We start from the raw sequence: 26,279 nt of genomic DNA, 5'->3' as shown, positions 1-26,279 counted from the left end.
TTTCTCCCAACTGCCGAACAAGCCACATTCAGGTTCTTTCTTCCTACTTCATTCCCACTGGTTATCTAAATCCTATAACCCTTCAGTGCTCAGCCAAACTGATTACACTAGAAAATATACCTGTTTGAGGCTTGGCTTGTTTTTCTGAGATAATAGTAATCACGTTTGAAAAATCCTTCATCTTTCAGAGCTCATGAGCTGCACTATGCATAAAACAAGTGCGTGATAAACATATGTTCAACTTGCAGTAGTGAACACTTGTTTTCATTCAGTTTACTGACTGTAGGGAATGGAAACCTTCATCTTAGCAAACATATGCCCATATTACCTTTTCTTTTTTGGAACTGCCCTGATTTTCAGATTCTTAGAAAGAAATATTATTAAATGATTAAGACTCTAGCTTTATGGTGTCCTTCTTGTGCATATATCATTCTAGTTTATCTTTTTTTAATTATCTTTTCTTGTCTTTTTTTTTTTTGAGACAGGGTCTCGCTCTGTCAACCAGGCTGGAGTGCAGTAGTGTGATCTCAGACCACCGCAGCCTCCACCTCCTGGGCTCCAGCAATCCTCCTGCCTCAGCTTCCCATTCCCAAGTAGCTGGGACTACAGGCATACACCACCATGCCCAGCTAACATTCTGGTTTATATTAAGGTGAGTTCTTTGTTAGTCAAACATGAAACTGGAGATCCTGAATGGAGTCAAAATAAAACTTCCTTTCATTCTCCAGTATTAAATAAAGGTTCCAGATTTAGTAATAAGGTAGTAAAGATCTCTAGATCTTGGTAATGTAGCCCAAGAAATAGTTCACTTTTCTCTCTTCCTTTAAGCAGAAAAATCAAATCAAAAGTGGGAATAACTTATCCAAATCACAATACGAGAAAAAAATTAGGGACAATAAAATTTTCCTTTTTGAGTCCTTTAAACAGTAAGTCAGCATTTTTCTTTTGTGACTTTTATTTTAGCAAAATTTGAGCTATTTTACTAACTACTTGAGCAAAGAACAATCAGAGGCAGAAATAATGATGCTGGGTAAATTCCTGGAACCGAAAGAACAACTTTGATGTGGCCTATGATACATACCATTAGAAGAGGCATAGAGTCCTTTTAGGAAATAGCCACAGATGTCTAATGTGACCAGTTGATTCCTTTCACAGTGTAAAACTTCAATGTTGTTGAAAATCATAGCATCTAGATCACCAAGCTTATTGTCTCGTAGGTCAAGCTGAGTAACATGCTGTAGAAAGTCCACTTCATCTGCTATCAGCTTCCTAATTACGTTCAACCTTGAGGGCAAAGGACATAGAGAATATAATTAACTGCAATGCTATAAGTAAATGGGCACACCCTAATATGAGAAATAGCGAGAAAGAACTCAATTCTCTCTGTATTATAGTTCTCCATGATTTTTGGAATCTCAGCATCTGGCCTTTCTTAACTAGCCAGAGTATCTATTTTTAGCTATAATTCCAGGAGGGTTTAACCTTCACAATATATTCTGAAACACAAGTGACACCACTACAGCTGGGAGAGGAATAAGCACATTGACTTTACCTTAATTCACTTCGAGAGGGAAAAAAATTCCACTTAAGCACTGACTTTCAAAGAACTAGGAACTGACATCCAAGGAACTGTGAAACTATCTACACCATACCGAAAAGAACATAAGAAACAAAACTCAGAACAACTGTTATGCACATCACAACTACAATGAATATTTAATGAAGGAGAGAGGATACATGAACAGGTGGATGAGTAGCATGGAATTAAAGGTTGAGGTGGAAAAACAGTAATGGACGGGAGTCACACAACGAATAAGAGTTGCACACTGAATGGGAGCACCAGAGATGGGAATGCAAGCACAAGACTCCCAACTGCTCAGGACCAGGATGAACCACCAAAACTATCTCTGTCTATAAAATACTGCTTGATAGAGTGAAGTGCAGAAAATACTGAAATCCGGCATCTAGAATCCATTGAGAAATCTTAGAATGCTGGACAAAAATGAGAACCAACACCTCTGTGATGAAGCAAGGCACAGGGGAAAACTGGCGGAATCTCTAGCCATAAGAACTAGTGAGCTAACTGACTGAAGTTGCTGTGGATGAACTATCAGAAAATAAGTAGTAATGGGGACTAGGAACCAAAATAACAAAGACATATTTAGCTTCAAAAGGGAGAAAAATAGATGGAAATGTCAATTTCCAGTTTGTTAGGCTATGTCTAACTCCTTTAAAAACAAACAACAAAAACCATCTACTTTCCATTACAAAGCCAGCAAAGTGCTGAGATGATGCACTTGTTTAGAAAAGTATTAATATAAGATGGGTGCGATGGCTCACACCTGTAATCCCAGCACTTTGGGAGGCCGAGGTGGGTGGTTCACGAGGTCAGGAGTTCGAGACCAGTCTGGCCAGCATGGTGAAAACCCATCTCTACTAAAAAAAAATACAAAAAATTAGCTGGGCATGGTGGCACATGCCTGTAATCCCAGCTACTCGGGAAGCTGAGGCAGGAGAATTGCTTAAACCCAGGAGGCGGAGGTTGTGGTGAGCCAAGATCACGCCATTGCACTCTAGCCTGGGCGACAGAGCGAGACTCCGTCTCAAAAAAAAAAAAAAAAGAAAAAAGGAGTATTAATATAAGTCTAGAATACAGGAAAAAGCTAGAGTTTCTCCATAGTGAATTTCTGTCCTTTAAAAAAATAAAATAAACCTATGGAAAATGAATTAAGAATAATATCCTAAAGCCACTGAAACACAAGGATGAGTTCCAGCAAAGAGCTGGGATTTGTCAACACGCAAGCACAGAATATGGCCTTTTCCAATGGCCCTAAGAGGATGTTTTTTTGGCTCCTTCTCTTTTTTTATTCCAGGTTGTAAGATTTAAAAACTGGCCTTGACCCAGCAATCTGCCTATTTCCAAATGCTCACTAGATTACTAGAATGTGTAAACAGAATAAAAAAGAAAAAACACATCTCATCTTGGGTACAACAGACTGCAGGAATGGAACAAATGTCCCATCTTCTTCCCAATCTACACTTCAAATAACCTTCATAATGGCTTTATCATCTTCACTTGAAAGAGCCATACACAATTTCATTCAATACAATGAAATTGTATTAGTACTAAAATAATAAGCGTTGATTTAATAAGGAGACAAAAAAATCTATAACAAAAGCAAAGTTAATGTAACAAAAAAGAAAGCTAACATTTGGCTTAAGTTGTTAACTCTCACCATGACTGAAATACCAAGTTTTCAGGTTCACACAGTAATTCAGCTACTTAGGATGAACCGTTTTATTATTTGTTTAATTGACAGATAAAACTGTACATATTTATTGTGTACAGCATGACTTTTGAAATATATGTATACTGTGAAGTGACTAATTCTAGCTAGCTCACATGCACTATCTCACATAGTTATTTGTGAGATATTTCACTTTTGTGGTGAAAATACTTTACATCCACTCTCTTAGCATTGTTCAAGAATACAATATATTATGGCAGGATGTGGTAGCTCAAACTCTAATCCTACCACTTTGGGAGGCTGAAGTAGAAGGTTCGTTTGAGACCAGACTGGGCAACAGAGCAAGACCCCATCTCTACAAAAAAATTAAAAATTAGCCAGCCATGGTGGCACGTGCCTGTACTCCCAGCTATTTGAGAGGCTGGGGCAGGAAGATCACTCAAACCCAGGAGTTTGAGGCTGCAGTGAACTGTGATTGCACCACAGCCTGGGTAACAAAGTGAGACCCTGTCTCAAAAAAAAAAAAAACAAAGAAAAAGAAAAAGAAAAAACAAGAATACAAATACAACATATTGTTGACCACAGTCACCATGATGTAACTAGGACAAACTTTTAATTTATTTATTTATTTATTTATTTATTTATTTATTTATTTATTAATTATTTTAAGGCAAAGTCTTGCTCTGTCACCCAGGCTGGAGTGCAGTGGTGCGATCTTGGCCCACTGCAACCTCCGCCTCCTGGGTTCAAACAAGTCTCCTGTCTTAGCCTCCCGAGTAGTTGGGACTACAGGAACATGCCACCACAGCCAGCTAATTTTTGCATTTTTAGTAGAGGCGGGGTTTTGCCATGTTGGCCAGGCTGGTCTTGAACTCCTGACCTCAGGTGATCCACCTGCCTCGGCCTCCCAAAGTGCTGAGATTACAGGCAGGAGCCACTGCACCTGGCCCAGACAAACTTTTTAAGAGGCAAAATATGATGAAAATTCCCTTCTGGCCAGGCGTGGTTACTCATGCCTGTAATTCTCAGCACTTAGGGAGGCTAAGGCAGGAGAACTTGAGCCCAGGAGTTTGAGCCAGCCTAGGCAACAAACTGAGGTCCCATCTCTCCAAAAAATTTAAAAATTAGCCAAGTGTGGTAGTGTGTACTTTTCATCCCAGCTACACAGGAGGCTGAGGGAGGGGGATCACTTAAGTCCAGAAGATCAAGGCTCTAATGAGTTGCGCTTCTACCGCTGCACTCCAGCCTGTAGAAGGGCTATGGTGATGGTGACAACGATGATGACCTATGGCTTTGTTGCAGTAACAGATGAATAAAACAAGGTGTTTTTCAACAGATTTCACAATTTAGTAAGGAGAGTCAAATATGTTTTATAAAATACAGGAACTACAGGTATGTGGTAAGTGCCACGAATGATGTATAAAATGTAGAGAATGTTTTTTTAAAAAAGAGGCTATGGAAAAGGAAGCAACTCATCTGATTCCCAAGAGTAGGCAGAATGAAACAGGTGTACATGGGAGAAGAAAAGCAGGTGCGAGGAAGCATTGGAACAGCCTCTGCATCAAACAGAAGAGCACAGGGCAAGTTTTGTGCCTGCCTGAATAGCTTCTACAGGAGTGCAGGGGATGCGAGGGTCTGTGCTACAAAGGTGGGTGAGGCAATTAACCAAGGACTGGACCTACTAAGGACTAACACTGGGGTTGAAGGATAAATAAAAACAGTGCTTAAATTATCTAAGGTAAAGGAGACCTATTTTCTAAAGTTGTAATTCATGACAGACTGATGTATAGTACACAACCCATACACAGCTCACATCACATGCAACTCACTGTGCAAGTTTGACAACATCTAAATTAGTTGAGGCCAGGCGCAGTGGCTCATGGCTATAATCCCAGCACTTTGGGAGGCCGAAGCAGTTGGATCACTTGAGGTCAGGAGTTCGAGACCAACCTGGCCAACATGGTGAAACCCTGTCTCTACTAAAAATACAAAAAATTAGCCAGTCATGGTGATGGGCGCCTGTAATCCCAGTTACTTGGGAGGCTGAGGCAGGAAAATTGCTTAAATCTGGGAAGCGGAGGTTGCAGTGAGCCGAGATCACACCACTGCACTCCAGTCTGGGCAACAAGAAATTCCGTCTCAAAAAAAAAAAAAAAAAAAATAATAATAATAATAATAATAATAATAAATAAAACAAAATAAAATAAACTAGTTGATTCCCTGTACAACAAGAATCAACTCGTAATGCAGTTGGATATTGTGGCAATGTCAAATCATTATATGTTACTAAAATATTAGTCTCAACTTCTGTACACATCTCATTGTGGAAAAGTAGCAAATAGTTAACTTGCCACCACAGGTTAGAGGCCCACACATGAGCAGCTCAGAGATAGAGCCTCATCCTCAAAGGACTCACATACCAGTGGGCTGAAACCAAATATGAGGGCTTGAATACCTTGAACTAGAGAACCGGAGGCTCTGAGCAAAATTGTGCTTGCTTGGGAAGCTGCACAATGGAAGCAAATGGCTCAGGTAGAAGACAACAGTCACAGTGAGAAGAAAAAGGAAGGGATAAAAGAGAGAAACTCATGTAAAAGAAGAGGTGACAGAATCAGCCAAGAGTTGTGTGTCTGGAAAACCAATGAGGTGGTGTTGCTATCAGCAAAAAAAGAAATCCATGAGAAAGAATTGGTTGAGTAAGAAAGACACTGAACTCTGTTTTACATGTATTTGGTTAAATGTGTGAATAGGGAAAACCAAGAAGTTATCCAGCTGGCAGCTTAAGTGGAACTGGTCTCAAGAAGTCAAAGAAGGAATAGGGAAAGACTGGGGAATGATTAACATCAAGATGAAAGGTGAAAATGAAGCCTGAGAGTATATGCAACCACCAAGGCAGAAAACATGGATAGAAAGAGAACTGACCAAGAAGTAACAGCCACACTTTGTACAAAGAGGAGAAAGAGGAGAGGGGAGGAGGAATTATTAATGATGCCACAGAAGAAATAATATCTAATTCAAACAACATCAATGCAAAGAAAAAAATAATCAATCTGATGTACCATTTCCATTTAAAGGGAAAAAAAATTGAATAAAAGTAGCCCTTTACTTAGAGAAACTAAGCAAGACTCTCCTTAAATTACTCCACTAGCTTTGATTTTAAGTATTAAGGCAGAATTAAGCTGGGTGTGGTGGCTCATGTCTGTAATCCCAGCACTTTGAGAGGTCGAGGCAGGTGGATCACTTGAGGTCAGGAGTTCAAGACCAGTCTGGCCAATATGGTGAACCCCTGTCTTTACTAAAAATACAAAAACTAGCCAGGTGTGGTGGCGGGCACTTGTAATCCCAGCTACTTGGGAGGTTGAGGGAGGAGAATCTCTTGAACCCGGGAGGTGGAGGTTGCAGTGAGCTGAGATCATGCCACTGCACTCCAGCCTGGGCGACAGAGAGATACTCTATCTCTGAAAACAGAAGCAAAAACAAAAACAATAAACAACAAATAAAGTATTAAGGCAGAATTAGAACAAACCTGATCTGATTTTCCCCTCCTCAGCTCAGGAGCCAGGAATGAAGCAGTTACTCATGGTCATGCAACATTTACAGAGTGTCTAATGTCTATTCTGGTATTTAAATATCCTGTAGGTGATGTCATCTAAAAACTCAAGTTAGAACTATGAATCTGAAGAATTTATAAAGCTCTTACTAAGATTTATTACTTCCAGACATTTCAGATTGATCTTATGTGTAAACTAATTCAGATCAAGAAAAATAATGTCTCCCTACACGTACCAGGTAACTCAGAAACCATCTCATTCTTACTACCTGAGGTCAGTGCAAGCCATTGTCCTTGGCTCTAATGAAGTTCTACCACTGGTGGATGAATAAAATAGGGCTTAAATTCTGCAATATGAGGGTTTTCTAAATACAAGGAACTCAAGAGGCAAATAATGTTAACAATTTAGAAAGCAAGTTAACAAAGTGTTTAGAGTTCCTTATCTTGTCACATTCCAAGAAATTCTCAAAAATCAGATAAATTATAACCACTTTTACCTCCAAATTAAGAATTTTATATCTGCAAATTGCTAATACCTCCCTAGGAGGGACAGGTCTGATTCCTTTATTCTGAGGAAAGGTGAAGCCAAGCAATTCTTTATGGGACTGGAATGTATAGGTTTCCTAGGCTGAACCATATGAAAGGAGAAGAAAGGGGAGCAAAAGGTGATGCTCCTTTACACCGATGAAACTGAACATGCCTGAGTACTTGGGAGGCTGAGGCAGGAAGATCACCTGAGCCCAGGAGTTTGAGGCTGCAGTGAGCTCTGGGCACATCATTACACTCCAGGCCAGGCAAGAGAGCAAGGCCCTATCTCTTTAAAAACAACAACAAAAAACAGGACGGGCATGTTGGCTCATGCCTGTAATCCCAGCACTTTGGGAGGCCGAGGCGGGTGGATCACGAGGTCAGGAGATCGAGACCATCCTGGCTACTAACACAGTGAAACTTCGTCTCTACTAAAAATACAAAAAAATTAGCCAGGCATGGTGATGGGTGCCTGTAGTCCCAGCTACTAGGGAGGCTGAGACAGGAGAATGGCATGAACCTGGCAGGCGGAGCTTGCAGTAAGCCAAGATCAGGCCACCGCACTCCAGCCTGGGCGACAGAGCGAGACTTTGACTCAAAAAAAAAAAAAAAAAAGAAAAAACAAAACAAGAACAACAAAAAAACCAAAAACCAACAACAACAACAAAAAACAAAACAAAACGAAAACAAAAAACAGCTCTCTCACTCAACTGGGTTCCAATTTGCAAAACAAAGACCTTCAAGACATACATCAGTGAGAAAGTTTCCAGTAATAGCAAACCCTACTATTAATCATAATTCTTCCCTCTAGGCAGAAATAGAAAAACGGGCCCACATTCAATTACCCAGCCTGTTTGCCTTGGTTAATAACCTACTCCCCACCCCTGCAATATAAGCCAACCACTCAAATGAGATCTATTTCTCAAAAATGGTTACCTTAGATCCACATGTTTAATGTGAGGCATTTTTCTTAAAGCCTGTAGCCTAAGGGTCTCCACACAGTTTCCAGACATACAAAGTTTATCCACAGCAGTCAATTTCTCCAATACTTCGGGAATGTCAGTAAATTCATTGAAAGAAAGACCCAGATAACTAAGCTGCTTCATGTTCTCCAACTCAGCAGGAAGGGATTGGAGAAAGTTTCCATCCAACAAAAATGTCTGTAAGCTATTAGAGAAAACATAAGAATTACAAAGAGAACGTATAAATTTTACATCTTTATTATCAACATACAAGTTCCATAAGTGTAGACCGTATTACCAGAAAATGTATTACTCTTCGCAAAATGCATAAGGGCAGGGCCTGAGGCAATAATGGACCAAAGAGAAATAATCAGAGATAAGCATCTTAATCTTTTATTGAAAATGAAAATTATGACTAGTTTTCCCAATTTGAATAGGCTTAAATGGGAGCAATGTGAGCTAACTGTGATATGAATTGATTCAGATATCCTTTGGGCTTTCCTTGTTATTTCTTAAAATTAATTTCTAAGTCTTAGAATTCAATATAACTCAGAAAAATGAGAACATAACCCACATTCCATGCTTAGACATACTCATCTGTAGGGATCTTCAGTTCTAAACAAGAATATTTAATTTTTTTACAAGACTGTAAGGAGTACAAATCCAACACATGAACTCCATACGGACTACATAGTCCCCGATCTCTTGATTTGGGGCCAAGACTTACATGACCAACATAACAAGTTAACTAATCTCATGTGCCACACCCCCAATGCAGTTTCCCTGGGGCTTCTGGATATACCCGCCAGTGGGGTTTGAAGTACACACTTGTGCATCACTCCAACGGCTGCCGGGACTGATCGCAGGGCATTGCAGGACACGTTCAGCTCTGCCAGGGTTGGAATACTGCAGACTGCCAGTGGGAAGTCCCCTAAATGATTATTGGAAAGGTTAAGACTCTTCAACTTGGTGAACCTATTACAATAAAGCAAAACAAAAGGGAAAAAAGAGACAAATGTCATTAACATCATAATTTTAGCATAGCCTAAGAGATAATCTAGCCCAACTCCCAAATTCAACTAAAGAGGAAATGGGGGCCCCAGAGAGGTTAAGGAGCAGCAGCACTGGAATGCACATCTGCTGACTCTAAGGCCAGTGTTTTACCTAAAATGTAAACATTCTATCTAAAAACAAACTTTTCCCTCTAAAATAAGGTTGAATATTTCAGGAAGTGAATTCTGCTGGAGTAAGCTTTCTAGCAGTATCTCAATTAGCTTAATTAACACTGTGTAAATGGCCCCAGTGAAGGAGGAGAGGGACCAGGCAGAGCTGGCGTTAGCCCTTCTGGAGTCGGTGCTGTTCCAGACAAGTCAAAAACTCCTGTTTCATGTTTCTCAAACCCAAAACTGAAATAATAAAAACTTATCAAAACAATACTCTCTCTAAGGTAACCAGGACTTCGCAGTTCCAAATTTAAGAACCAATTATCAGCTGGGCCTGGTGGCTCAGGCCTGTAATCCTAGCACTTTGGGAAGCCGAGATGAGTGGATCACTTGAGGCCAGAAGTTTGGGACCAGCCTGGCCAACATGGTGAAACCCCGTCTCTACCAAAAACACAAAAAATTAGCCGGGCATGGTGGTGCACCCCTGTAATCCCAGCTACTCAGGAGGCTAAGGCACAAGAATCACTTGAACCTGGGAGGTGGAGGTTGCAGTGAGCTGAGATTGCACTCCTGGAATGTAGCCTGGGCGACACAGTGACACTCTATCTCAAAAAAGAACCAATTATCATTCGTCGATCTCAATAAAGTACTTGATTGATGCTGCTGACCACACACCCTTCTTCTTCTTAGCTCTCTTAAGCCCTCTTCTCATGTATTACCTTCCTTTTCTTCATCTTTTCTTCCCCAGCCCAAACTGAAGTAATCTTCATAGATAGGTTTTTTAGCAGTTTCATGCTCTCTCTACACTGTTTTCCTTGGAAATGTTTTGACTCCTATGTGAGCAATTATCTCAGTCCTATCATATGCTGGCTCCTCTCCTGAGCTACCCCACATTTCCAGCCCCAAACTGAACTTACCATCTTTATTCCAAACTGGCACTTCTTTTTCCTCTATTTTTGTTAATAGCCCTTTCATTTTCACAGTTGCCCAAGCAACTTAAGCAATTAAAGAAGCTATCTTTAATTTTTTACTTCTCTGTGCACTCTTACATTTGGCCTATCAACGACCTCTACACCATCTCTAAATGAGATAAGAATCAGATCAGTGCCTGCATTATGCTAACTCCTTTAAAAACCGCCCACATCTAATACTAGACAGTATGCACTCTGCCTAGAAGAGACACACACACTCTAAAAACAAACACAATTCAACCCAATCAGTATATGTTAAGCTGTATTCTAAATAGTTAAATAAAAGTTGATTCTAAACGGAAAGCTGACAATGTACCTATTTGACAGGTTGAGTGTTACCTTGATTTTTAAATAATACCTGTTTACTTGGATGGCTGAGTATAATAGACCTAATTGTATTTTAAATTTTAAAAAAATCACTTAGGGAAGAATTATTCCTAAATCTGGATAATCGTTTTTAAACTGTTTTATATTAGGGCCATTAGGCCTTCTTAAAGAATGCTTATCCTCAGCCAGGTGCAGTGGCTTATACCTGTAATCCCAGCACTTTGGGAGGCCGAGGTGGGCAGATCACCTGAGGTCAGGAGTTCAAGACCAGCCTGGCCAACATGATGAAACTTTGTCTCTACTAAAAATACAAAAAAAATTAGCCAGCCATGTTGGCGGGCACCTGTAGTCCCAGCTATGCTGGAGGCTGAGGCAGAAGAATTGCTTGAACCCAGGAGACAGAGGTTGCGGTAAACCAAGATCACGCCTCTGCACTCCAGCCTGGGCGATAGAGCGAGACTCTGTCTCAAAAAAAAAAAAAAAAGCCTATCCACTATTCTGATTATTTATAATCACTGCAAAACACAAGCTAGAATTACAGAGTCTCTTATTCCTAGTCCAGTGATTCTAAAAGCATGCTTGGGGGACCCCAGAGGAGGTACCTGAGACCCTTTCAGAAGATCCACATGGTCAAACTTTTTTTTTTTTTTGAGATGGAGTCTTGCTCTGCCGCCCAGGCTGGACTGCAGTGGTGCAATCTCGGCTCACTGCAAGCTCCGCCTCCTGGGTTCACGCCATTCTCCTGCCTCAGCCTCCCGAGTAGCTGGGACTACAGGCACCCGCCACCATGCCTGGCTAATTTTTTGTATTTTTATTAGAGACGGGGTTTCACCATGTTGGCCAGGATGGTCTCGATCTCCTGGCCTCGTGATCCGCCCGCCTCAGCCTCTCAAAGTGCTGGGATTACAGGCGTAAGCCACCGCGCCTGGCTGGTCAAACTATTTTTATAACAATACTAAGATGTTACTTGCTTTATGCCACTTTCTTCCGCACACCTAACTGTCCCTCTCATATTTCAGTGGAGACTTCCAGACAGTACCTGCTTTTGTAATAGCACACCTGATGGAATACAGAAAGAGATATAAGAATCCAGCCAGATATTAAAAGATTCACCAAAATAGAAAACAACGACACTCTGGCCGGGTGTGGTGACTCACGCCTGTAATCCCAGCACTTTGGGAGGCTGAGGCAGGTGGATCACCTGAAGTCAGGAGTTCGAGACCAGCCTGGCCAAGATGGTGAAACCCTGTCTCTACTAAAAATACAAAAATTAGCTGGGTGTGGTGGTGTGCACCTGTAGTCCCAGCTACTCAGGAGGCTGAGGCAGGAGAATCACTTGAACCTGGGAGGCGGAGGTCGCAGTGAGCCGAGATCATGCCATTGCATTCCAGCCTGGGTGACAGGAGCAAAACTCCGTAAACAAAAAAAAAGAAAAAAAAGAAAGAAAATGAAAAGAAAACAATGACACTCTTCTTACCATTTTTGTTTTGAAACACTGTTTTTTCATTTAAAAAGTTACTAAAAACATCATTTATGTTAATATGGTTTATTACTGTCTAAATGAATTAATATACATTAAAATATTTCTTTCTTTTTTTTTTTTTTTTTTTTTTTTTGAGAAAGGGTCTCTATTGACAAGGCTGGAATGCAGTGGTGGGATCATGGGTCACTGCAGCCTCAACCTCCTGGGCTCAGGTGATCCTCCCACCTCAGCCTCCTGAGTAGCTGGGACTACATGCACGCACCACCAAATGCAGCTATGTTTTTTTTTTTTTTTTTTTTTTTTTTTGTAGAGATGAAGTTTTGCCATTTTGCCCAGGCTGGTCCTGAACTCCTGGGCTCAAGCAATCTGCCTGTCTTGGCCTCCCAAAGTGTTAGAACTAAAGGCATGAGTCATCGCGCCTACCCTAAAATATTTCTTTTCTTTTTTTTGAGACGGAGTCTAGCTCTGTCATCTAGGCTGGAGTGCAGTGGCGTGATCTCGGCTCACTGCAACCTCCACCTCCTGGGTTGCAATTCTCCTGCCTCAGCCTCCCAAGTAGCTGGGATTACAGGTGCCCAGAACCACATTTGGCTGATTTTTGTATTTTTAGTAGAGACAGGGTTTCACTATGTTGGCCAGGCTGGTCTCGAACTCCTGACCTCAGGTGATCCGCCCGCCTTGGCCTCCCAAAGTGTTGGGATTACAGGCGTGAGCCACTGCACCCAGTCTATATTTCTTAGTTTAAATTTATAATTCAGCAAATATCGATATATATAATTGACATAAATGTTGCTTAAGGTCCTCAATATTTTAGAGAGCAAAGGAGTCCTGAAATAAGATTCCCATATGAAACACAGTACATCCAGTTAAATTTAAATTTCAGATAAACAATAAATATTTTTAATAGTATGTCCCAAACATTGCATCATGGGGCACACTTATACTGAAAAAAGTTATTCAATGTTTGTATGAAATTCAAATTTAACTGGTGCTTCCTCCCCTATCCCCTAACCTAAATCTGGCAACTCTATCTGATATAAAATGTTTACCCTAGGCATCACAGATGAAACTGCTGCTCTAGTACAAACAAAAACAGCATTCCACTTTCTAGATATTTTTCCCCATTTGAGAGAATGGGCCAGTTTTAAAATTTGCATCCAATTAAATTAACTTAAAAAAAAGTTCCTCTAGGAAGAAAAAAAATCCACTAGACATTATCCAACATAATAGAGCACGTGAACTTTTCAAAAGTGGGGAACAGAAAGGCTGCAGAGCTAGTAATTACTCAAGATGAGAAATGAAAGCATTGGCTTTTGGAAAAGTATAGGTCAATAATGTGGCAGTGGGGGTGGTGTTTAATTCATTTGTGAAAACAAATTTACTAGGATGATATCACTCCTGAGGATAAAGGAAAGCAGCAATACGCTGAATGAGGAAAACGCAGTTAACAAGTTTTAAATGGAAAAGAAGGCTCGGTGGAGTGGCTCACGCCTGTAATCCCAGCACTTTGGGAGGCTGAGGCGGGTGGATCACCTGAGGTCAAGACTTCGAGACCAGCCTGGCCAAGATGGTGAGACCCCATCTCTACTAAAAATATAAAAATTAGCCGAGCGTGGTGGCGGGTGCCTGTAGTCCAGCTACTCGGCAGGCTGAGGCAGGAGAATCACTTGAACTAGGGAGACAGAGGTCACAGTGAGCCGAGATCATGCCACTGCACTTCCAGCCTGGGTGACAAAGCAAGACTCCATCTCAAAACTAAATAAATAAATAAATAAATAAATAAATAAATAAATAAATAAATAAAATGGAAGAGAGAAAAAAAACCTCTTAACAAGTATCTCCCATTCATTTTATGTATATATGAACATTGTGAAAGTGATAATGACCCCTACCTCTAATTATAAAGAGAAAGAGATACAACCATTCTCTGCATCAGCTAAATGAGAAAACACTACTAGCTTTATGTAAAGAGAACTGCCCTCAGTCCTAGGTGCCAAGTGCCCCCTACAGAACAAGGAGTCGGGGGCACCGTTTCCCTAGAGCTGCAAGGTCCAGTATAATACCACAAGTGCCAGGTAACACTGGGCACCTGAAATGGGACTAGTCCTAATGGAAATGTTCTTGAAATACAAAATATAGAGTATATTTCAAAGACTGAGTACAAAAAAGAAGAATATAAACTATCTCATTAACTTTTTAGAACTGATAACAACTGATATATTGGCTTAAATAAGAATATATTATTGAAATTACATGTGGCTCATATTATATTCCCATTCGAGAAGCGCCTTCTCCATACTAAGAGTACGCAGGAGACTGGAATTCCTTACCCTGCACACCAACCTTGCCTCCAGACCTTGTGTGGGTTCTTCCCTGGGTTCATCCTCCCACCAGTGTGTGCACCCATGTGCCCTAGCATGGGCAGAGCTTGGACATATGGGCTGCAGTGTCCACACCCCTGGTATGGTGAGGAATGGAGCTGGAGGAAGGAAGAGAAGAGGTGGGGTCCCTGGCCCAGCTCTGCCCATGTTATCATATTCAGTGCAGAATCCCAGGGAGTCTGAGGATTCTAAATTGGAATCTGTGTTTCCAGGACATTAATTTTATATTTGACAAGGTAGAGGGAGATAACATATTTTACTTAACAGTTTCTTAGCTTGGTTATAACTTAAATATTCAGATATATGGTATGTGGCTCTCCATTTATACTCATACCCTAGACCTATAAATTTTAAGAGCTGATTCTGACTTAAAAGTATCCTCAAAGTCTTGCTCCTTCTCACTACATTCCCCACCCCCTTTGCATTCCTCCCTGTGTAGCCAATCCCCCAAACTCTTCCCAGAGAAGGACATGGTATTCAGCAGAGACTTATCAAATAAAGCATGGATTGTTTCTGAGAACTTAAGTTCTTGATCTGAACGTATCAACCAACATTAAAACACATCTGTTGTGGTAACTAACCCTTTGCCTTCTCAGAGTTCCACTTTTCCTTTCTAGATGTGGAAAGCAGTCAGATTATAGGACATTTGCAGATCCAAATACTGTTTCAGAGAAAGATAGAGGGTAGGTCCACAGAGAATTCACTTCCCTTGAGTATTTGGAATGAGTGAAACACATACTTGGAAGCAATGTTTAAGTTATGAGAGATAAGAGATCAAAAGGGTGAATGGATGACCTTTCTTCACTTTACCTTCATTTAAAAAGAATGCAAAGGAGACAGCCAGGTGACAGCACCCTGGTATGGAGGAAAAGTCTAGAAATCTCTGTCTCTGTAATAAAATATAAGACTTTCAGCTTTGCCATAATAGGTAAGCCAGATATTTTTATTAATTCATTCATTCATTATTTTGAGACAGGGTCCACTGTGTCTGCCAGGTTGGAGTGCAGTGGTGTGATAACGGCTCACTGCAGTCTTGACTTCCCAGGCTCCAGCAATCCCACCTCAGCCTCGCAAGTAGCTGGGACCACAGGTGTGCACCACCACGTCCAGCTAATTTTTGTATTTTTGGTAAAGACAGGATTTCTCCATGTTGCCCAGGCTGGCCTCAAGGGCCTGAGCTCAAGCAGTCTACCTGCCTCAGCCTCCCAAAGTACTGGGATTACAGGTGTGAGTGACCACGCTTGGCCAGGTAAGCCAGATAAATGATGAAATGCACACAGACCCAGATTCCAAGATAAAATTGACTGGTTTTAAAAAGAAAAAAAAAAAAACATACACACACACACACACACACACACACATTTTGTGAAATATTTTAAATAATTCTATTTTAAACTAATATTTCAGTGCTACCGTTGCATTCAATGAGGCTACCGATATTTCTTCATAGCTGTTCAACATAGGTAAGTGGAAGAGAATCACAGCATCACAGATTTTAAGATTACTAAAAAATATTTTAATGATGATTGTACTAACTACAGTGGTCAGTTTATAATCATAGCCAGGGACAATTCTACTTGATGCTTTAAAATGACAAGAAACCTGTGGCTTTTAAAAAACATCATGCCTGTAATCCCAGCATTTGGGGAGGCAAACAAAGGAGGGAGGACTGTTTGAGCCCAGGAGTCCAAGACTAGCCTGGGCAACACAGGGAGATCCCATCTCTACAAAAAGTAAAATAAAATTAGCCAGGCAGGGTGGTATGTGCCTGTGGTCCCACCTACTTGGCAGGCTGAGGTGGGAGGACAGCTTGAACCCAGAAGGTTGAGGCTGCAGTCAGCTGTGACTATGCCACAGCACTCCAGCCTAGGCAATACAGTGAGACTCTATCTAAAAAAAGAAAAAATAAAATAAAAATAAAAACAAAAAACAAAATTCCCATGTTGAAACTTAATCCCCAATGTGATAAGAGGTACGGTCTTTAGGAGGTAATTAGGTCATGAGGGTCTGTCCTTACAATTGGGATTAGTGTCCCTGTAAAATAAATTGAAGGGAGCTGCCTTGCCCCTTCAGCCACGTGAGGACGAAAGGAGGAAAGCTGCATCCTTGAAGCACAGAATGAGTCCTCACCAGACACCAAACCTGCTGGTGCCTTGATCCTGGACTTCACAGCCTCTAGAACTGAAATAAATTTCTGTTGTTTATAAATTATCCACTCTAAGGTAAATTGATATAGCAGCCCAAACAGACTAAAGCAGTGGATATATCTTTCTTTTTTCTCATGTGTTACCGAAAAATGAGACTAGAAGGGGACTTTGAAGTCATTTTCTTTAATTTTCCAAGCTCATAGATAAAAAAAAAACAGGCCCAGAGAAACTGTATGACTACTGCATGCAATTATGAATCTACTGCCTTTCGACGTCATTACTACTTTTCATCTCTCCTCCTCCTCTTTTATTAAACCTTATTAAAGAGTTTAATATAAATAAATATCTATCACTCATAATCTAAGCCACAGGTCAAAGAATGGCCTCAGGAAAGCACTATCTTTTCATTCTCATTTTCCCCTACCAAGAGTAGCAGTATGAGTAATGGAGGACAGTGAATATTCTGAACACTATATTTACCTTCAAACCAATTCAAGCACAGCTCAGTGCTCCCAAACTACTCAACAACCTGAAAAGACTGACTTCATTTTCCAGGACAAGCAGTATGTTTTAAAGAAAGAAATATAACTCATGTTCATTTGTCCTACAATACAGAGAGTTCACACTACAGAAAGGAAGTTAACATTTATGCAGCACATAATCAAGAGTAATCTTAATTATTAAAATGAAGTTATTTCAGTCACAGTATTATATTTAGCAAACAGCAATGAGCATCACTCAGGTCTGACTTACTCCAAAGGCACGCTTTTAGTTACTGATACCAAGTGTCACAGAAAAGCACAATCAACTAAATATACTTGATAATCTACAGAGACAGAAAACTATAACTGTAGTATGTTTGCAAACAAACCTGAAGTCTCCTTCAAACGAGGTATCCTAAGTGCCCTATAACAAAGTGCAAAGGCTGGTGCCATGACTCACACCTGGAACCCCAGCACTTTGGGAAGCTGAGGCAGGAGGACCACTTGAGGCCAGGAGCTCAAGACCAGAGTGGGCAACATAGCAAGATCCCATCTCTACTAAAAAAAATTTAAATTAGTTGGGTGTGGTGGTGTGCACCTGTAGTCCTAGCTACTCGGTTGGATCACTTGAGCCCAGGAGCTTGAGGCAATAATGAGCTGTGATAGTGCCACTGTGCTCCAGCCTGGGCCATAGAGCAAGACCCTGTCTCTAAAATAAATAAATTAAACAAACAAACAATGTGCATGACTGTTTGCCAAGGGTGGGGCCCTCAAGTGGCAGAAGGTCAAAGTGGGGACAGGGAAGAGATGGTAGAATTAAGCTGATACTATCACTATTAAATTACTAACACTGCTTTAATTTGCACCTCCTACTATATTTACATTATAAAATGAAAGTACGGTAATAATGACACCGTACATTTATACACAAAATGTGCTAAACTATCTAGGGGTGTGATCTACTAGTGTTCCTACCTTTTCCTTCCTTTCTCCAGCTTCACAGCCATGACTAATAAATGGCAGAGACAGAACAGCACACAACTTCAAACTGCTATTGAGAGAATAGAGCAATCAGTTCCATCCCTGTATTTTCTTACTCTCCCCTGTAATCTAGACAACAGTAGACCACGTAAATGTATCACTGTCTACACTTGGCTTTAAATGGAATTTTTCCCCAGTTACTAAATTTTGAGGTGTAATATTCCAAGCTACTCCCTTAAGCAAATTATTTAACTCTATAAAAGGGAAGAGTGTTTAGTTTCTTAATCAGAAAAGTTTAAATGCACTAAATTCATGCATCCAACTTCCCTACCTTTATTAGGTAAATATAAAGTTTTTGTTTTGTTTTGTTTTGTTTTTGAGACGGAGTCTCACTCTGTCACCCATGCTGGAGTCCAGTGGTGCTATCTAAGCTCACAGCAACCTCCGCCTCCCAGGTTCAAGCGATTCTTCTGCCTCAGCCTACCGAGTAGCTGGGACTACAGGTGCATGCCACCACACCCAGCTAATTTTTGTATTTTTAGTAGAGACAGGGTTTCACCATATTGGCCAGGCTGGTTTCGAACTTCTGACCTTGTGATCCACCCACCTCAGCCTCCCAAAGTGCTGGGATTACAGGCATAAGCCACCACGCCTGGCCAATATACAGGTTTTTAAAACAAGTAAACCACGGTTCAACAAGCTTATTTGAGTCTGGCCTCTAAAAAACTAGTTGGGAGTCAATGCTCATTAGAAAATGAAGTGGAGCCATTTCTATCCAAGGGCAGGAAAGAAAACAAAAAAGCCAATGTTTTACAGTGTCAAAGTTGAAAGAAAGAAACAAATATACACAAATGTTACCAATCCTCACATACTTCCTCCTTCTGGGCTTGTTTTGTCATAAGATGTGCTTAATCTTTTTCATTTTCTTAACATTTAATCTATACTCAAAAATGTAGGTACAAAGCTATTTTTGCATGTGAGTTACAGGGAATGGCTATATATGCTTGTACATATTTAGGAAATAAAACCAAATAAACAGCATGATGACTATTTGGAGACATAATATTAATTAGCTTTAGATATATCTAAGTCTTGAGTAATTCTTCTTCCAGGAACTAGGGACATATACACTTGAAAACTTGACTAAAATAACAGTATGATGGAAGTAGTTGTACTTTTAAACCTATTCTAAATGTGCTCAAAATGGGTGTCACAAGTAACACCCAGGAAGAGAAAACCATACCGTTTTAGTCAATGATTCTAATAGAGAGAAATCAGTATTATTCACCACAAGTGGGTCAATTAAAAAGACTCCCTAGGTAAATAAATTTCCGTTTCACAGTAACAGCCCGTGTTTAACTTGTTTTTTCCTCTGTGGGGCACATGCTAGCCCACTTTGGAAATTATTAGGCTTCAGTATTAAGTAATGAAGGAGCTGCTCAACGGCTGGACTTGTAAGCGTCGCTCTGGGCCTGCCCCCTACTTTGCATCAATTATGAAAAGCAGGATCCCTAATGGCTTTGAGTGGCTCTGCCTTAGTGGGGAGTTGCCAGGCTGTCAGTGCTCTGTAAGACTCACTGTATTTTCTTTTAAGAGAAAGATTTTATTTGATTACCAAAACAATAATGCTCATTTTAACAAAGTGAGTCAAACTATAGAAGCACATAAAGAAAAAGTTAACAGTCTCTCCCACTTCATTTCAAATCCTACCCTCCTGAGATAAGCAGTGTCAATAGTTTGGTTTATATCCTTCCAAAGCTTTTCCTCCTTACAGCTGCATAAATAGGAGATAGCCCCCTCCACATTTTTTTGAATCAGACTATACCACATATATTTTTTCTGCAAATTGTTTACTCACCCAATACAAACAAATCATCTTACTGAGTCAGTACATAAAAACCTAACTCAATCTTTTTGACAGCTGCATAATACACAGAGTACAAACGAACCATAATGTATTCCATTCCTCCACTGATTGACATTAGGAGTACTCTCAGTTTTTCTGCTGTTACAATTCTGCAAGAAACATCCACTGATGTATCTGGTTGTGTATTAATGATTTTACTTTACAGTACTTATTGGTGCCTAATAGGCCTTATCCTTAATTCTGAAATCCAAGAGACTCTGAAAATTCAAAGATTTTTAATTGACTCATGTGGTGGCAAAAGCTGATCTGAACTGATGTGAATATTCATTTGATCTCTCTAGAAATATGAATGTGTCTACTTATGGGGTGCTCTCTCAAACCCTGCTGGAGGTGTTACATAATGTACAGTATATGCACCATGTTAACTCCATTTAATCTGAAAACACAATTGTCCTCAAGAGTTTTAATAAGGGACTGTGAATCCATACTTCTAAAAGTATAACTGATGGCCCCAAGAGTATGTACAGTTTAAATATGTACTACAAAACTACAAAAAAAAGTTACAGAAATTCATACTCCCATTCAGCCACGTAAGAGAGGGTCCCTTTCCCCATGCTAGCATTTAATGTTAGCATCTTTTCAACTGTTGCCAATCTAATGGGCAAAAATCACATAGGTCATTTCAATTTTTATTTTGCAGTAAAGTTGAGCTGCTTTTTGCAAAGAAGAAAATGGTAATTGCAAATCTTCTTTGAGATACACATTCATATCCTTTGCCCACTTTTGTAATGGACTATTCACCTGCCACTTAGTTTGCAGGCATTCCCTGAATACCACCTGCCGTGTACTGTCAAATGCTACAAACACGCCCTCCCAGCCTGCTGCTGGTGTTTCCCACTCTGTTCATGGTGACTTTTGCCACACACTAATTTTTAATTTTTATTTGCTCATATTTGGCAATCTCTTCCTTTATGGGATCTCTGTTTTTAATTTTGCTTGAGAAGGTCCTCTCACTCCACCCAAAGTGGTACAGATGTTCTCTTAATGTTTCCTTCTAACATGTATATATATTTTATTTTTTACATTTGGATCCTAATTCCACCTGACATGTTTTACAAGAAATGTTAGATGGAGGGCCAACTATTTTCTTTCTGGTACCTAGCTATGTCACCAACATTTATTAAATAAGTCATCCTTTCTTTTTTTCTTTTTTTTTTTTTTTTTTTGAGATGTGGTCTTGCTCTCTCAAAAATAAATAAATACATAAATAGATAAAATCAACCTTATCCATTCAATTTAAATAAATTTTATATACTAGGGGAAGGGAGAACAAAAAGAGAAAGCTTAATGCTTTTCCAATAAAATAGAAAAGCTTGGGTAAAATGAGTTACACTTACTTTATGTTTCTCTTTACTTTTTTCCAAAAGAATTTATAAAACCAAGCACATGTTGTTGTTCTTAAGAGCACACCTTGTGGTTTTGAGACCATTAAAGTTTGACAGAGTAACTTTTCTTTTTTATCTTTAGAAGAAATAATCTTGTGAAGTGTATCAAAGTACTTTTAAAAATGTGTATTGAATATACTTGCTCTTTAGAAACTATAGTTAAGTGAATGGCCGGATGCGGTGGCTCACGCCTGGTAATCCCAGCACTTTGGGAGGCCGAGGCAGGCAGATCACGAGGTCAGGAGATTGAGACCACGGTGAAACCCCGTCTCTACTAAAATTACAAAAAAAAATTAGCCAGGCACGGTGGCGGGCACCTGTAGTCCCAGCTACTCGGGAGGCTGAGGCAGGAGAATGGCGTGAACCTGGGAGGCAGAGCTTGCAGTGAGCTGAGATCGCGCCACTGCACTCCAGCCTGGGTGACAGAGCAAGACACCATCTCAAAAAAAAAAAAAAAAATAGTTAAGTGAATGAATGAGAGACACAGACCCCCGGTAAGCAACTTCCTTTTCCATGAACTCCTCAAATTCCAGTTCCTTTCGTGTGGTGCTTCTTTGGCTTGGTTAAGTTTGTCCTACAGTCATGTGTTAATATTCTTGCCCCAATCCAACTATGACATAGGGCAACCTGCATGTGCCATAATAGTTACATAAGGAAGCCAAATAATTTCTAAAAGGCATGAGAGAGGCTGTCTTTCCTGGATGAGGAAAGGAAGGAACACCTTTTGCCCCATGTTCCTTTTGGACTCATCTGTGGTGGCAATGGCATGAGAAACATTTGACTCATTGTGCCTGCTTCAGAATTGCTGGGAACACCCACCCTTCAGAAGGCGTGACTCAACTCCTTTTGGCTTTCACATTGTTGTCCACACCCCCAAACTCTATTGGCCTGTAACTGAACTCTCACATCTTCTCAGTTTCTTGGTGCAGTGCTTTTCCTGTCGTCCCTATATGACTTCTAAAATCAATCCACATGAACTTACGTATGCCCTTCTGTTCCAAGGGCCAAGGAGTCCACCAGCCTTGTTCCCAGTGAGCACCTGCAATCATCTGGAAGGCTTAGCAGTGCACGAATGCTAATGTGGCACACAACCAGTTTGTCAACACTTGAGCCAAAATAAACAAATCATCCTATCTGAATCCTAGTCACCATAAATGCCTCCTGGTACAAGTAAAATAAACATATCACCTTTTCATATAACTAGAAAACAAAAATAAGCACACGCATATTTTACTTAGGTAAAAATTAAAATTTACAGTCATGAAAGAATTTTACAATTTTTTAAAGAACTGCTACAGATGTTGAAAATCAGAATAAATTTACCAAAGCTAAAACTCATAATTTTTCAAAAGTAATAATCAAAGAAATAGAGAATTCTCAGTGTTGACAATAATTTCCATGGACATTTTGCTGTAAAGGCAAATTAAAGCATTCCCTAAAGAGAAAAATTCTTTAATTAAAAAAAAACCTTTATTATTTATTTTTTAAAGTGATGAGGTGTCACTGTCACCCAGGCTAGAGTGCAGTGGTGTGATCATAGCTCACTGCAGCCTTGACCTTCTTGGCTCAAGCAATTCCCACGCATCAGTGTCCACAGTATGTGGGACTACTACACCCAGCCCTAAAGAGAAAACTTATCTTAATTCCTCTTTTAAAATAATTCAAACAAACAACAAAAAAAATAATAATTAAAGTAATTCAAACAAGAGGTACTTACTGGTTACTATGTGCCAAACCTTAGGCTGGGTTAATCCTATGGATACAATAACAAACAAGGCACAGCTCCTGCCTATGGTGGAGAGGGAGGTACGCAGTGGAAAGCTCCATGAGTCCAGTAAGTAAATTACATAGAGAACCACTCTAGATCATAAGATGGTAATTACGTGAAAACAGCAGCCACTAGATCTATAGTAAGCCTGAACTAACTAAATTCAGGAAAACAACGAGTCATAAGCTGCATAAATTTGTCATTTTGATTCTTTAATAAATTAGCAATATAAGAATCAAAAACCAAGAAATATGTTATCACATTACACTTAAACATATCTGTTTTGAGATGGTTTCTTTACTCAATTTATCCATTACTACATTTTTTTTTCATTTTCTCACCAACATATCTGCCCACAGTTAGCCCATTAATTGCCAATGATATTCAAGAGATGTTTAATATTAACCACCACACTAGGACAAATAAAAATATTACAATAACAAAACAAAACAAAAAAATTCCTTAAAAAGGCAGAAAATGGATCACTATTTCTGCTCCTCTTCTCAAACCAAAGGAGAGAAGATTCACAAGTATACTTGGATAAAATCCCACTCAAGTCACATAAAGATATATAAAAAGGAAAACCAAATAGCATCTATATCAAGGATATTGGATTACCAAACAAATGAGAAAGTGAGCATAAGCAAAAGTCAGTGAGAATAATTAGGTCATGAAAACGTGCTTAGACAGTAGCCTAAACACCATATAACAAATAGGCTAAGCATATCTCACAGCCAAATGAGGAAAAAAAAAACCCTAACACCCAAAAGTTTCCTAGGTATAATAAAAGTCTGATGCTAGGGTTGAACCATTATTCACTAAACATTTCTTGAGTTCTTACTATGCACAAAGGTGCTGGAAGTATACAAATGTGATTTAGACATGGTTTTCACCCTCCAGGAACTTGAAACAATTTGAGAACAAAGCTCTTATAAAATAAAGCAGAAGGTGAAAACTGAAAACTTACTGGCGGCATTGGGGGGTGGGGGGAGGAAGTACCATGAGTTTTTACAAAAGTGAAAACTTTTACCTAAGGAACATGAGTAGGAGTTCAATAGACAGAGGGGGACTGGAAGACAGACCATTTAAAAAGAATCGTATGGTATGGCTATTTCTCAAACTTCAGCATGCACTGTTATAATGCAGATTCCTGGGCCCCATCACTGTAAGTTCTGATTCAGGTCTGGGATGAAAAACAGGCATCTGTGTTTCTAGTTATCTTAGTCTATTTTGTGTTGCTATAACAGAATACCAGCTGGGCACAGTGGCTCACACCTGTAATCCCAGTACTTTGGGAGGCCAAGGTGGGCAGATCACGAGGTCAGAAGATCGAGACCATCCTGACTAACACGGTGAACCCTGTCTACTAAAAATACAAACAATTAGCCCAGCGTGGTGGCACACGCCTGTAATCCAAGCTACTCAGGAGGCGGAGGTGGGAGAATCGCTTGAACCCAGGAGGCAGAGGTTGCAGTGAGCCGAGATCACACCACTGCACTCCAGCCTGGGTGACAGAGTAAGACTCTGACACACACACACACACACACACACACACACACACACACGTCCACAATACCATTGACTGGGTAATTTATAAAGAAAAAATTGATTTCTCACAGTTCTGAAGGTTGGGAAGTCCAATTTCAAGATGCTGGCATCTGTTGAGGGCCTTCTTGCTGTGTCATCCCATGGCAGAAGAGCAGTAAGAGCAAGAGAGCAAACTCACAGCCTCAGGCCCTTTGATAATGGGCATTAATACATTCATGAAGGTAGAGCCCTCATGGCCTAATCACCTCTTTAAAGTCCCACCTCTTAATACTATTGCATGGGGGATTATGTTTCCAACACATCAACTTTGGAGGACACATTCAAACCATAGCACCAATAAACACTACAGGTGATTCTGATGTAGGCATTTCATGAATCATTTTGTGCAACACTGATTTGGAAAGCAAAAACTACAAGGTAATTGGGAAACATTAAGTAGACCAAATTATTAAGGAGAAAGAAGCCCTGTGGTTGTAAAGAATGCTTAAAGTCTAATCACAGGGCATGTCAAGAAGACACTGGTATTTGCCTATGAAAAACTTTGAATTGAATGAAATAGTACATCTGAACATGCACATATTTATCACATGTATCAGATAATATCTCCCCTTTGTTGCACTTCCAGACACACACACACACACACACACACACACAAATACGAGGAGTATAAATATGCATTCTGACAAAGTTTAAAATTAGGGGGAAAAAAACAACTATTTAGAAAGTCAGCCTTTCCCCAAGGTTTTCTTATTAATTATACATCCAAAAGACATCACCAGGGAGGAATGGGTGTGCCCTGCTTTTACAGAGGTCACTGTCAAATATCCTGCCAGCTCTGGTGTCATCATCCTCACCACTCCAGAGAAATGACAAGAGGAATGTGACTCCTCCCATTCAAAGCTCCATTAGTTTAGAGCATGGTGAGTGACATCAAAATTACAGCCACTAAAGAAAAACAGAAATTTTCATGGGTCCTTAGTTTTCAAAACTGACATGCGTGTGTTGTCTGAATGAGCTGCAGAGTTAGATGTGTTTATTTGACATGAAGTAGCAGAGAGAGGGAGGAGAGAAGTATTGGTCTCCATCAGCATTCTCATACTGGCAACCAAAGAATTATTTCAGAAGTCATCAGCAAAGATGTTAATTATGTTCCCAAGTCCCAAGTTATGATGACACTTCACCATCAACAAAATAAGCATCAGTTTGGTCCTCTTACTCTATACTTATTACTATGCACTAGGAGCTGTGCAGAGTAAAGTTGATTACCACTCAGAATAGCAAATATCTACAAATACAGTGTTGGCATTAAACTCTTGCAGTTAAGTTAAAGCTCAGAGAATACGGCAAAGAGCTCAACAGAGCTCAAAGAATGGAAGTGGACAGAATACAATAACTGAATTGGAATCAAGCCAAGGCTTTTGAAGATAC

General features: G+C 40.0%; 1 protein-coding gene across 1 annotated transcript in view; it reads right to left on the bottom strand.

Annotated features, from left to right (window-relative positions):
* The window catches only part of PHLPP1 (PH domain and leucine rich repeat protein phosphatase 1), a 260,131-nt gene that overhangs the window by 70,168 nt on the left and 163,684 nt on the right, over positions 1 to 26,279 (bottom strand). Inside the window, exons 5-7 of the mRNA XM_031003733.3 lie at positions 9,117 to 9,263; positions 8,263 to 8,493; positions 1,082 to 1,284 (exon numbers count right to left, since the gene is read on the bottom strand). Of these exons, the coding sequence (XP_030859593.2) occupies positions 1,082 to 1,284; positions 8,263 to 8,493; positions 9,117 to 9,263 (581 nt within the window). The remainder of the gene's footprint in view (positions 1 to 1,081; positions 1,285 to 8,262; positions 8,494 to 9,116; positions 9,264 to 26,279) is intronic.

The sequence above is a fragment of the Gorilla gorilla genome, chromosome 17, assembly GCF_029281585.2.
Source record: "Gorilla gorilla gorilla isolate KB3781 chromosome 17, NHGRI_mGorGor1-v2.1_pri, whole genome shotgun sequence".
Taxonomy (NCBI): domain Eukaryota; kingdom Metazoa; phylum Chordata; class Mammalia; order Primates; family Hominidae; genus Gorilla; species Gorilla gorilla.
This window is presented reverse-complemented; position numbering and strand designations above follow the sequence as displayed.